Raw genomic sequence first — 14122 nt, 5'->3', positions numbered from 1 at the left:
TAACACACTCACGTTTACCCTGCCATTACTATAAAGACTTTTTTTTTTTTTTGAAAGCTGGCCTCCTGGTATCCCTTTATAAATCACAGAAGCAAACAGAAATGGCAAAGTGCTGTGTTTGTTTCTTGTTTCTAATACTAGTTTCTGCGTGCCATGCCAGCCACCCCCTTCCTCCTCTTTCAGTCTTCTCCTCTCTTCTCGGTTGTTTGTTTTCTATGGTGAATGTGGACAAGCTTTTGATACATGAGTATTTGACACACATATATAGGCTTTATCTTTACAATCTCTATGCACTGGTCATTCACTTACCTTCCCCCCCCCCGCCCCCCCCCTTCCTTTATCATGTTAAGTGTCAGCTCTCTTCAGGTCACTGGTGAGTTTTGAAATGAGTGAGGCTTTGTTGCTTTAGGGTAGAGGCTCTGTGAGCTGTGAATTCAGCATTGTTTTCTTCCATCACTGAAATCAGTAAGTAGTGGAGTCATCTGGAATGAAAACAAACACTGTGCGTAATGAACCAGCCCAGTTCCTCCAAAGGACAGAATACTCGGGAGCCATCACGTCCCTAGGATGCCCTCCTCAGGTTCCATGTCAGCCTTCCATCTAGAAAATGCGTCCCCTTTTCTATTTTCCCATCTATTAAAGGTTTGTAAGCTCCGAGTTGGGAATTCTCAAGCCCAATGGGTGCAATCTCTTGCCTCAAAAAGTCTACCTCTTTCCTACTGTATTTGATGGGTGAAAACTATAGTATGTTGTGTTGACTCAGGTGTTCCATATTAAGACAAGCTTAAATTGTGAGTTCATTTGTGAATCAGGCCATAGCTCACCTAGGACAGAACTGCAACCACTACTGGTAAATATTTCTCCAAATCATTAAAGAGATTTGTATGGGTATGAGTTTCTAGGTGGCGTTAGGAACTACTTTGTGTAGAAATAGCGCTGGATGCTACAGCCCATACAATGCAGAGTATTTAGGTTGGTTCCCACTTTACATGTGAGCATGGTAAAGGCTCCCTGGCAGCCAGTCTGCAAGCTACTGCCCTAGTGGGCCCACTCAAGAAGAGACCACTCATATTCATTTGATTTGCAATAGGGAAATGTTCATCATATCTACAGCTTTTTTCTTTTTACTTTTGTAACCTGTTTCTTTTGTATATAACTCTCATTTAAAAATAAAAATAAGTATGTCGTCACCACATTATGTGAATACCCAGTATACAGAACCTTGTTGTTAGTGGTTAGTAAATACGCCAAGCAATTTTCTTTAGTCTTACTGACTTTCAAGTTGTATTCTTAAAAGTAATTTTAGTCTGTTTAGAGATCCCAGCCGATAGTCTCATTACTATTTTGTGGGTGTTTGTGATCCAGAGGATTTTAAAGTTAATAACCTTTTTAAAATCTTGGACCATGTTGGACCGTATCTGAAAATCCATTTAAACTTGCCTAGGCTGTTGAGACTCTCGCTAAGGGATGTTTTCTATTTCTTTTTTTCCCCGTATAGAATATTGTCAGTAGTAGTTCAAAAGATACTGTCTGTGCTGTCTCGACTTGTATCTTTTTAGGTTCACTCCAACCTGGATCCCTGGGTGGTTATGCTAATAGTTTCCCTGCATGTGATTTCCTGTGACTCCCTGGTACTAATTCTTAAATCAATATTAGGGCAATTATCACCTTATTAAGGTTAATACTTTCCTCTAAAACCTTTCAACTCCCCTAAAATTGTGAGATTGGCCCAGAAATTGAAGGGGAAATATCACCCGATGACAGTCTGCTGAGGACACCCCTGTGCCCTGCTTACCAGTGGACAGGCTGTGCAGACAGAGCAAGCTCTGTGGAGTCCTCCAGAGCCACCTCACTCTTTCCACGGCGTTCCCCTTAAGGGAAAACCTGCCCTAATACATTATTCATCATCCTGTAAGTTCAGATGTTGAAATAATATTTTCCAAAGTTTCTGTCAAGCAAACTTTCTTAAGCCACCCAAAATTAAATTGCAACGTCCCTTTGACATTTGAGCTTAATAAGTGATATATTGCCTCTTGCATGCTACTCCAGGGGCCAGTGTTCTTTAGTGATTGGGGGATTTCTCCTGGGTGTAGATTTCAATGTCCGACTCTGTGAGGTAGGTGGGTATATGGCTCCAGCTTTCTTTCTAGCTTTGCTGTGCCTCCTCAGTAGCTCATCTGCTGGAACTTTCTAGGTGTGAGAAGGAAAGCAGGTGCAGAAGAAAACAAAGAGAAGGACAGACCAGAGGTTCTCTCCCTCCATGTCCGAGGAGATCTGCCCCTCACCAGTGTCTCCTTCATAGCTCTGTTTACTGCTCTGCATTTGGCACTTTCTCTCCTGGAAATGCATGCTTGTAAGAAAAGAAAGCTTTTTGCTAAATCGACCAAAAAGCCTTCATAAAATCAATGGCTCCTTAAATTACAGTTGCTACATCATTGCTTTCTAGATTACACTTTTCCTTCCTTCCTTCCTTCCTTCCTTCCTTCCTTCCTTCCTTCCTTCCTTTTCTTCCCTTCTCACTTTTGCTTTGGACCCGTCTCACTATTCATCCCAGCGTGGTTTAGAACTTACCGTGTCGACCTCACATTTGCAGCAATCTTTCAACATCTGCACCCTCCGTGTTGGGGTTGGAAGCATGTGCCACCAACCCTGGCTCTTGTTTCCTCTTTAAAAATTTACCATGTGCTGCTAAATTGAATGCTAGCCTTTGGTTACATGTGAATATTGCATATAACGTATTTGCTTATGTATGTATTACTGTTAGTATATCTCTGTTTTAGAGTTTAGATTGTTACCTAATTAGAGCATGCACTTGTCTTTTCTAGAACCACCAAGACCCATTGCTCCTCCCCAGCTGCTTGGCGTTGGGCCTACTTACTTGCTGATTCAACTAAATGCCAACTCCATTATTGGTGATGGGCCCATTATCCTGAAAGAAGTAGAGTATCGGATGACGTCAGGATCTTGGACAGAAACCCATGCAGTAAATGCTCCCACGTACAAGTTATGGCACTTAGATCCCGATACAGAATATGAGATCCGTGTCCTGCTTACAAGACCCGGTGAAGGGGGAACTGGGCTCCCAGGACCACCACTGATCACCAGAACCAAGTGTGCAGGTAAGGCTGGATACCAGGCCAGTGCTCTCATGGAAGAATTTTACAATCGTAATTAACACCCATATAGTACTAAAATTTTTGATTGTTTGGTGTGTGATTTAGGCATATCAATTTAACACTTTATTGACATTTTTATTTGGCAATTTCATTTATGTGTAATGTGAGGTCTGATTGTTGTAATCTGCACTACCTTCCCAGTTTTTTACTGAATTTAAGTGTTCATAAGTTTGCTTATGTAATAGTATGCCTGACTTAAAAGCAGTTTGAGTGTGTCTTTGTAACTGTTCTACTGTTTGATGAAGCATGGTAACTTGGATGCATTTTCTGCTTTCTGCGCATATTATCTCTCGTAGCTCTAAAGTGTTTTCACTTCAGGTGAATACTGTGAACCTTTTTACCACTTGGAAATATAGTCTTCCTCAGTAATTTCATCCTCAATGGGCAGAATATAGAACATAGATAAGGAAATTGACTCTAGGACTAGAGAGTGAACTCATTTGGTAGTGTGCTGACCTACAAACAGGGAAGCAGCTCAGATCCCCAGCACTCACAGAAACGCTGAGTGTCTTTATGCATATCCATTACTCCTCTGGCATGCTAAGACAGGCCAATCCCCAGAGCTGCCTGGCTCTATGCAGCCAATGAGTTCCTGGCTTTAGTGAGAGAGTGCCTTAAAGAATTGAGTGGAAACAATTACGAGAGATACCTCATGTCCATTTCCGGCCGCCGTGTGTACACACATATACACAGTTAAAAGAATAAACAAGGTAAAAATGACTGTACACAATACAGTAATGAGATACTATCCTGTGCAGGAAATCCTGCTGAGGATGAGCTCAGTGGCTTGACTCCTCCTAGAAAATGAAGAAAATGTGCTTTGTACTATTGCTCTGCCTGTGCTTAAAAATGGGTCCTGAAAGTATCAATATATACTCATAAACACAAGAAAATTACAACATAACATGGTTTTTGCTATACATATTGGAGGAATTCTTAGCTATGCAAAGATAAAACATTTGATCACCTATTATTTTAACACATAACTACTTTAATATTTTTTTTTCCTCAGGGGCTGGAGAAATGGCTCAGAGGTTAAGAGCACTGCCTGCTCTTTCCAAGGTCCTGAGTTCAATTCCCAGCAACCACATGGTGGCTCACAACCATTTATAATGAGATCTTGTGTTCTTTTTTGGGGTGCAGGTGTACATGCAAGCAGAACACTGTATACATAATAATAAATAAATCTTTGAAAAATATTTATTCTCAAAACAATAAGTTTTAGTTTAAAGGGACATTTTTGTGACCATGAAACATTAGGTGAAAACACACACACACACACACACACACACACACACACACACACACACACACATCTTGAGTGTTTTAATAGGCAATTTCTGAAAACTGAAAACTACACCATGAGAATACATGAGAATTTTAAGTACTTATAAAATGTCTTCTTTTACATCTGCTTATTATTTACACTTTTATTGGGCTATTCACCAAGAACTCTGATGTAGCGCATAGTAGTTGATAAATATTTTTATTGCAACTAAGTTTCTATAAATGATCAGCATCTGTCTCATGTGTTTTAGACTTCCAAAACATTTAACTGTTGATTCCCTTGTTGGGCAGTTCCCAAGTAGAGAGAGTCCACTAATGTGTTGATTGGCATCTGGTGGTTGAAAGCTTTGGAGAAGTTTTTACTCTATTCCCATTATCCCAAAGCTCAGCTTGGATTTTCCAGTTTGCTTTTAAATGTTCTGTGGATCTGTGGCTTCCTAAGAGTGATGTGAGGAAGTGATCCTAGCATGCTGCAGGGAAGGCGAGCTCAGTGCAACGCACCACCATGTCAGAGAAGCAATTCCAAAAGGAGCAAGTGATGGAATTAAAATGCTTCCTCTTTACTCTGAAATTAATATCCCATGCTTCCCTAATAACAATTGAGAGACTATTTTACTAAAGATTCTAGCTATATATGTTTTATGTAAATTAGTCTTTCGATATGTAACCTTTCTAAATTATATTACAATTTTCATAGTTTATAACAGTGTGCTATTGCAGTAGTTTTCCCCTTGACTTTGTGTGCACTTCCTTTCAGATCTCTATTGTGCGTTCTTATGTTTTCTTTTGAGTCATAATAGACCACAACGAATTAACAGTAGCACAAGGGATTTTATGTAGCCCTTTAACCTCAGAAATGCTTGAGATTTGTTACTGGTGAGTGAGTTGTGACGATTATAAGCAAATGTTTTTGGGGTCATTATGCTGCATTAAGTGGGTGAAAACACCATGCTAAGAACATTGATTTTTGTCCCCTATTGATGCATGTGTTCAGAGTGTATTGCATTAACAGAAGAGAAAGTATGACTGGAAAGCACTGTAAAAATAGCTTCATTAAGGGGAGGGAATAGAGTAAGAATATCTTTGTCATAGCTGTTTCTGACTTAGAAGGATCTTGACGTTTAGGAATGATGTGGGCCTTTCCATTTGAATCCTCCTTAGAGAAACCTGTAGCTTGGGTACTCATGCTGAACTCAAATGAAAACAGGTCCAGGTGGCTGTCCTTCTGTTTCCAAATACAGGAATCTTAGACCATCCTTCACCCATGATAAACTTTGCCAGTGCTTGTTTTAGTTATGTGCCAAATTTACTCTGATTTAGATTTTTAGGGGAAAAGCACTATGGACAGGGGATTTTTTTCTAATATTTATTAGATCTAAGGCATGCCTACTGATCAAGGTATTCAGTTCTAATATTTAAAAAGGAGAGAAAGCTCATGTAGTAATTTCTAACCATTCTCTGAATAGCAAAGTTAGAATGTAACTTAGAAAGAGCATAAATGGTAAGTCAGTATCACTTTAAATCATGATGCACTTCACCTACCTTTCTTCAGGATCTCGTTTTCTTTTCTCCAAATGACAGCTTCCCAGATCATTATGAACACCACCTTTGGCCTCAACCAGGGACCACGAAAAACAAACTACAGTGTGGCCACGCAAACCACACTACTAGCTGGTTTTTAGCAGAAATTTCAAAGCTTATAAATGCTTTGAAATTTAGAGGAAAGATCTCTATGAGACACCAAGATGAAAGTTCCTATCTGCTCCTATCAAACTGTTCTTGCCACGAATAATGATAGTTACAAAGAGTTGATTTCTAAATCTAGAAAACTTGCTTTTTAAACAGGAAAGACAGTGTACTGAACAGTTGTTATTTTCAAATGGCTATTTTATATACCATGTATTAAATATGTTAAATCACCAAAACCCTTTAAAAGTATAAATTCTTCCTAGTGCATTCTCTCTCTACCTGCCTTCTCCCATGTGTGTGTCTGTGTGTATGTGTCTTTGTGTGTGTATGTGTGTGTTATGTGTCTGTTTCTCTTGTTCTCCACTTATCTCTGTCTCTTTGTCCATATATGATATCTCATTCACATAAATCTTTTATAATTTCAAAGGAATAATATCATCTCTGCCATTTAGATTTTTTTACTTTATGTTGCTATATTATGCCATGTTTAATACCAAAGACTAAATTATTAATTGCTAATCCTATTTTTCAAATTTCACCTTAATGTACTTTTAAGCATTTGATATATTGTGTCAGATAGTAGAAAAAGTCATTTGGCAGACATCTACAGCCAAGTGACAGGCTTTCCTCATATACATTGTTTACAGTTTTACATTTTTAAAAGATGAGTACCACATTAGAGTCAGCACATAAAGTTGTGTGTCCTGTGATATATTCTATCAGTCTTAGTCCTAGAAGATGAATAAACAACAATTGTAGAGGATAAAACCTGGGGTGCTCTTATGGCTGACTCAATCTCCAAATGGCCCAGTTTAATGCCCCCGGTTTCACTTGCATTGAAAGCAAAGAAAGCTTGTGCTGAACACTCAGATATGCATGCCAAAACCCATGGGGGATGCTTATTAGGTTACAGTTTTCTGAAACCATCCTACCTAGTTGGTAAAGCACTGTTTATTTACCTTCAGAGGCACATGACAATCATCCTGTAGAAGCTGTCATCTGCTTTGCTTCACTGTCTTCTCAAGCTGGGAGAGGTGCTAGCTATGGATTGTGGTGGCTCCAGCCACCCACACATGTTTCAGGCTTCTTAATGAACCCAAGGCAAGTGCTTTCTTCACTGCTAGTTTACAGCCCGACCATGTCACTGTTCACGTAATGCTTCTTCCGGCATTTTGTAAATTTTAAAATGTGTCATCAGTGTGAAGTTGCCTTAAGTGGGAAGTAATTCCAAGATTCTAATGAACCACCTGAGAATGTGTGCTTTTTTCCCCCTGTGTCTGTTTCCTCTGGGTATACCATCTGGTGTATAAGCAGAGCAAAAATGCACTTTCTCCTTCTTAGTACATGGAAAGAAACTATGCCATCCCCAGGAACAGTCTACCTTGCATGCTTTCTCAACTGTACATTAAAGTTGTTTCCTTAAATTGCCTTCTGCTTCTGGATCAGCCATCCTGGAGCTGTCTCATGGCTAACTGGCATTTTGGCAGCATCTCCTTCATAGGCAAGGCCAGTTGTTCAGAGTGCCCGCCATGTAATATATTTACACGTTTGGGGATAATACTCTGGACTCTTGTATTAAAGTTCACTGCTCTCGGCGGTTTTAAACAGACATGTAAATCTATGAGGCAGTGGGAAGGAGATGGTCTTCTCTTACAGGAGCATTTACTGAGCATGCCCTTCTGCGCTAAATCCAGAGTAGAGGAAAAGAGATCAGATCATAGATGAGTGTTTTTCAGATTCCTCCACTTGTGGAATTAAATTTTCGCCCTTTAGCTATAGCTCCATCAGCATAGGAGCATTGATTTTTTTACTCTGATCCAAGGTAGTTATCTATCTTAAAGACTAGTTGCCACTGACACTCAGGCTAGAGCTTGGAACAAAATAGAATTGGTTTGTAAAAATTGGTTTGGTTTAATAGTGTTAATATGGCCGTTTCTTCAGTTTAAATCGAAGGCCTTTAATGGCGTGTGTGTGTGTGTGTGTGTGTGTCTGTGTGTGTGTGTGCGCGCGTGTGTTCTTTTCATTTTTAAACATATTTTAACTTACACATGATTTTTTGTGTTATTTAAATAATTTTCACATATGAAATTTTTAAAAGCATGACTCTGTTGTTGATCTCAAGAAAGTTAAAGATGGGTCCACATTGATGTCTCAGCTGTTAAGAGCATCTGGACTTGAACTTGGGTCCTAGCAACCATACTGGTCAGCTACAACCTTCTGTAACTCCAGCTACTGGGTAAATGATATCTTTTCTAGCCTCCTCAGGTACTTGCACTCATGTGCGTATGTACCCCTTATACACAGAGACACATACACATGCCTATTTTTTTTATGAAAGAATAAAAAAAAAGATAAAATCTATAATAAAGCTAATGTAGGGATAGGGAGCTGCTCAGTAGTTAAGTTGCTTACTGCACAGACAGCTAATGTTGGGCAATGGTGTTCAGTTCCCAAGAAGTCACATACATGCCAGTTGAGCATTGTGACGTGCTTGTTATTCTAGCACTAAGAAGGCAGAACAGGTGCTAGAATACATCCCTGTGTATGCTTGTTTTATCGATGAATTCTTGGTCCAGTTGATAGACTTTGGCCTCAATGAATTAGGAAACAGAGGACACTCCAGAAGAGGACAACCTGTGGCTCCCACAGGTACATGAGCCACTCATGAACACGCACACTTACACATGTGTTCACTTACACTTATGTGAACATAAATAGTACACAGATGAGCACAGAAATGAATATCACATGTGCATGAAAAAGGAAATACAAAAGCTCGCCACTTTTTTCACAATCAAAAAGTTATATTCCCTTACATTTCTTTCTTTTTAGCGAGCAATGACCTGACTTTGTTGTTGAGGCTGTATAGCCTGCATTCTGTCTCACAAGGGCTTGTCCCCAAGATCTATTTGTAGCCTGCCTCCAGGTTATAGCACAAGTGTAAATGTCAGCTCTTCAGTGTGACATGGGCCATGGCTTGGTTTTCAACTCTGACTTCTAAATGGAGTGAAATGCAAAGACATGCCAGTAACATGCCAAGCAGGGGGTAGTACATGCTTTCGCCCAGCTGTAAATACTTTCGCTGCTCTGTGGTTCTAAATATAGATGGAGTCAGTGGAGTATTGACCAGTGTTGACTAGGCTTGCAGTTAACTTCTGCCTGCTGCTAAGCTGTGGCTAGCTCTCCCATGATTCTCCTGTTGAGCAGACTGAAATTACTAACTTTGATTTTCAAAAATCATTTTATCTCTGAGGAATGTGACCCAGTGGCAGACAGAACATGAATCTGCATGTCTAATCGCATATGCATGTGTGTTTTTATGTTTAATGTATAGGAAAGATTGAAGGGTGTATATGTGTGCATGTGTTTTGTGTGTGTGTCTCTGTGTGTGTGTGTGATATATGATTCACTTATCCTGTAAGTTTCCCTATAACCTGGTTATTATATCAGATCATTGAAAGACAGTCTGTAAATACCGTCATTCCTGATAACATCAAGAGAATTAATTTTTCTATTAGTCAAGTTTTTTAGTTAGTTAATTTATCTATTCATTTTACGTCTCGATCATAGCCCATCCCTCCTCTCCTCCTGGTCCAACCCTCCCTCCCTCTTCCAATATCCCTCCTCCCCTCTTCATCAGGAAAAGGGAGCCTCTTACTACCAGTCCATCCCAGTTCATCAAGTCGCACCAGGACTGAGGACATCCTCTTCCCCTGTGGCCTGGTGAGGCAGCCCCGTGAGGGAAAAGTTATTAAGATGCAGGCAATAGAGTCCATGTCAGAGAGAGCCTCTGCTCCCCCTAGTATGTGACCCACATGATGCCTGAGCTGCCCATTGGCTACATCTATGTATAGGGCCTAGGTCCAGTGCACGCATGGTCTTTGGCTGCTACTTCAGTCACCTTGGGCCGTGGTAGTTGGCTCTGTTGGTCTTCTTGTATAGCTCCTTTGAGACCCCTAATAATGTGGGACATAGAGACTGAAGAGGCCATCCTCTATCTAGACAGGACTCATAGTGGATGCAGGAGGACAACAGCCCATCCACAAGAACTTTGACCCAAATTTTACCCTGCCTACAAGATGTGCAGGGATAAAGATAGAGCAGAGATTGAGGGAATGTCCAACCAATGCCTGGCCCAAGCTGAGACCCAGCCCATAACAGAGAGCCAATCACTGACACTATTAATGACACTCTGCTCTGCTTGCAGACAGGAGCCTAACACAGCTGTCCTCTGAGAGGCTCCACTCAGAAATGGATCGAAATAAGTGCTGATATTCACAGGCAAACACTTGGCAGAACGTAGCAAGCTCTGTGGAAGAGTTGGGGAAAGGATAGAAGGACCTGGAGGGGACAGAATTATTTTTAATTAGAGATTTTAAAAGTACTTTGGATGTGATCTTATTTTTTTTTTAAATACCTTTTCTTTTCGAGTCTGTGGATCTCCTAGTTTCATTATTATGCTTATGACACCTATGATGAAAATAAACTATTTAGAGAAGAAAACAATGTAAAGGCTGCTGTGACTTCAGCAGTACATTTATTTCATGCTTTTGATAGCAGGCCTTAGTTCTACGATTGCCATCATCAGCACTGAAGTAGATGTACCTGATATGACAGCACGACAGGATCTTACGCCCAACAGTCTAGTATCATAACCATATCAAAAAAGCATGCATTTTATGCTGAAAATATAAAACTATGTAACTCGGAGTATCACCCAGTGTTGCAGAATATCCAACATTTGCTAGTCATTGGGTCTGTTCCCCAGCAATAAGAAAGGAAGATTTAGAAAGAAAGAAAATGAACAAACAAACAAAAGAAAGAAAGAAAGAAAGAAAGAAAGAAAGAGCCTTTCAGAAATGTTGGGCATTGTTTCAATCGAAAGCCAAGTTTTGTTCAGGTACTGCTAACTTTTCTAAACGGAGCTGGTCTCACAGTTGTTTTGCAAAGACACATAGCTTATTCTCAATTCCTTACCTGTAATATTCTGCATATCACAAGCCCCGCCCACAGTCACCATGTGGATAGTTTAGTTGCTCCTTTTACTGTCCTCAGGAGGGAATAATATAATCTACTGAGTAACTTCGGTCATCACAATACTGTCATTTCTGTGACTCTGTGGAGTTCCTATTTTCCAGGAATATATATTCTGTATTTTAGGCACGGGGTGCCAGGTAACTGGCCTGAAGGCTGTTGTACTTGGGTCACTCAGCACCGGAGTCATGAAAGTGGAACACATGTGAGGTTGTGTTGTTTGCTTCCTCTGCTGTAATGGGGCTAACGGCAGGGTGTACTTATTCACATAGCTCAGCTCTGTTCGCTATTCCTTCAACAGCATCAGGAAAAATGTAATTACCTTTACTAACTAGATATGGGTTGTCTTCAGCATAAAAATTTCTCAGCTGACTTACACTGTTGATGAAGAGCATTTGGCTCCCCCCCCCCCGAAAATGACACTGTATTTATTTATTGTCAGTGCTTTACCACATGTTGAGTTGGTTAATGGTATCATTAAGTACTTTTTATTGGCTTCATTTGTTTTTATGGAGTTTTTCCATATTACAATCAAGCTGACAGGTGGAAATAATCATCAATCTCATGGTATGTGACAGATGTCCCCTCAAGTCCTAGGGTTCTTATTTGAGATTAACAGCAAATAGATATTTTTTAAAGCAAATAGGAATATTTGTTTTTCACAGCCAAAAATGATACATCAATAATGCCTTAAATGATAATTACACAGACTTGTTTCATGATCAAAATGGGCTACACACGATTAAAAAGATATAGAAACAGCATCAAAAAATTGTTTTTAAAAAAATGTGTTATTTTTGGGAACAAGTTCAAAAGTGGTGGCCTGCGAGCTTCTGGCCTCTGTGATGCATCACAGTAGTCCTGGTGTGTCCCTGATCATTTTAATTTTACTTTTGCCTTCAATTATCGTTCTGTGTGTAGTTCTTTATTGAATTGCACTTTGGTTTAAAATAAAAAAAATCATACTCAGGTAAAAAAAAAACCATGCAATCCTTTATCATTCATTCATTCTTTAACTTATATTTCACTCATCATGAGTTTGCATGGGTGACGAGGAGATAATATTTAGTATTTTTAGAGCCCATTTATCCATACATATCCAATTAGCCCTTTGAGGGGATTTGGTCACTCTGCACAGATTTTTCATGGTAAAAATATCATTTTCGTCATTTAATCTGAATTAATATAAATATAAACATGGGACCGTCCACTTAAAGAGTCACCTTCCTGCCTTTGCTTCCCTCCTTCTGATGGATGATGTCATTGTGCCTGATGATTCTGTCTTCACCCTTTCGCCCTCCTATGCGAAACCCCAGAGAAAATAGGAGCACATTCAAAGGAGAGAGAATAAAATAAGTGAGTTTTATTCTAGAGTCTTAAAAGCTACATTAAAGTTTGTGAGCCCGGTAGAAAATAAACTTCAGAGGGTAGGGGCTTGTGCTTCTCACATAACCTCGGGCAAAGTCTGTGTGGATTCATCTGTCACTACATATGATGTGTCCTAGAAATCACTGGGTAATGTCCATTTTAATTGTCTCAGATGAATCTTCTTGGTGAGGTTGCTTCTATTTACTAGTCAATATTGTTATTTTTATATTGCTATATGTTTAAGGTGTATAATAAGGAATCAGAAAAATAAGTGTGTTTAGCTGGTACCTACCATACTCTATTTACTAAGTCCTTTGTAGATAAATCCCCCACATTCAAAATATGATTTCATAATGTTTTGTACTATTACCTGTAAACCTATATTCATGAGCAAAATAAGTATATATGTATGTGTATACACATATATAAAACATAATATATGTGCATGTATATTACTTTATGAGGATAGTGTGTTTATTTTTGTGGGTAGTTTGTTTTAGGAATTAGGAAGCATTTTAAAGATCTGTTGCCAGTGAATGCACAGGAACTCCAAGCTAAGCTATACATTACAGTTAGTCTCCTCCTGCTGGGACCCAGGCCCAGGCCCCTTGGGGATGGGCGGTGGTGGTGAGCTGGAACAGAGTCAATGACACAGACTCCTGGAGTAAGGCAAATGGCAGAAGCCGACTCATTTATTGCAGAAATAGAATATGCCTTTATACCCCGACCCAGTGCCCCATTGGCTCCCAAACTGCTGCTGCTGTGGCTCTTCCTCTTTGGTTCCCATCCTGACTTCACCAGTCTCTGGACAGTCAGTCTCTGGGCATGCCTGGGCATGTCTAGGAAGGTCTAGGCAGACTCTACATGAAGGCCCCCCCATCTGGGCATGCCTGTTGCCAGGCGGGACTTGTTCCTCCTACATTCTCCTGTTTTTTTTTCCCTTCTCTCACTTCTGGCCAATTCTGCGCTGTGTGTATCTGTGCATATCATGCCTCTGACTTCCAATCCATCAAGTCTCATTCAGCTCAGCTGGTGAAGGTGAGACGGTGCTGCTCTAACTCCGTGTCTTTGGGAGTTCCTTCTTTGAAAATCTCACATTCTGCACAGTGCACAAAATTCACACAGCAAAAAGTATTTTTATAAAATATACGTATAAAACAATAGGACCAGGGATGGAAATGCCACAGTTGGTAAAGCACTTGGAGCCCTTCAGGTCGATTTTCAGAATCCATGTTCTGGTTTGTCTTTTTGTAGTTTTTGAAAATGAGTTATTTATTTGTGTGTGTGTGTGTGTGTGTGTGTGTGTGTGTGTGTGCGCGCGCGCTTGCTTTGTGTGCATGTGTAGGTCAGAGGATAATTTCTTGGGCAGGTCTTTCCAGCACACATGGATCTTGGTGTAGCACTTGGCCATCATGCTTGGCACTAATAAATGCCATTAACCACTTGGCAATCTTGTCAGCCTGCAAAGGACAGTTTTACGATCTTTCTTAATACTATAATATTTATACGAATGTTGTGACAGTATTGTTTGTATTCATTTTCCTATGGCTATGCCCATGGGAGAGTCT

General features: G+C 39.9%; 1 protein-coding gene across 10 annotated transcripts in view; it reads left to right on the top strand.

Annotated features, from left to right (window-relative positions):
- Positions 1 to 14122, top strand: part of PTPRK (protein tyrosine phosphatase receptor type K) — a 516193-nt gene that overhangs the window by 303061 nt on the left and 199010 nt on the right. For all 10 annotated transcript variants that reach the window (XM_084775132.1, XM_084775130.1, XM_084775139.1 and 7 more), the window contains exon 7: positions 2826 to 3119. In XM_084775132.1, the coding sequence (XP_084631258.1) occupies positions 2826 to 3119 (294 nt within the window). The remainder of the gene's footprint in view (positions 1 to 2825; positions 3120 to 14122) is intronic.

This window comes from Acomys minous, assembly GCF_964271855.1.
Source record: "Acomys minous genome assembly, chromosome: 3".
In the NCBI taxonomy this organism is placed as follows: domain Eukaryota; kingdom Metazoa; phylum Chordata; class Mammalia; order Rodentia; family Muridae; genus Acomys; species Acomys minous.
The sequence above is the reverse complement of the archived record's forward strand: the minus strand, read 5'-3'. Positions and strand labels throughout refer to the sequence as shown.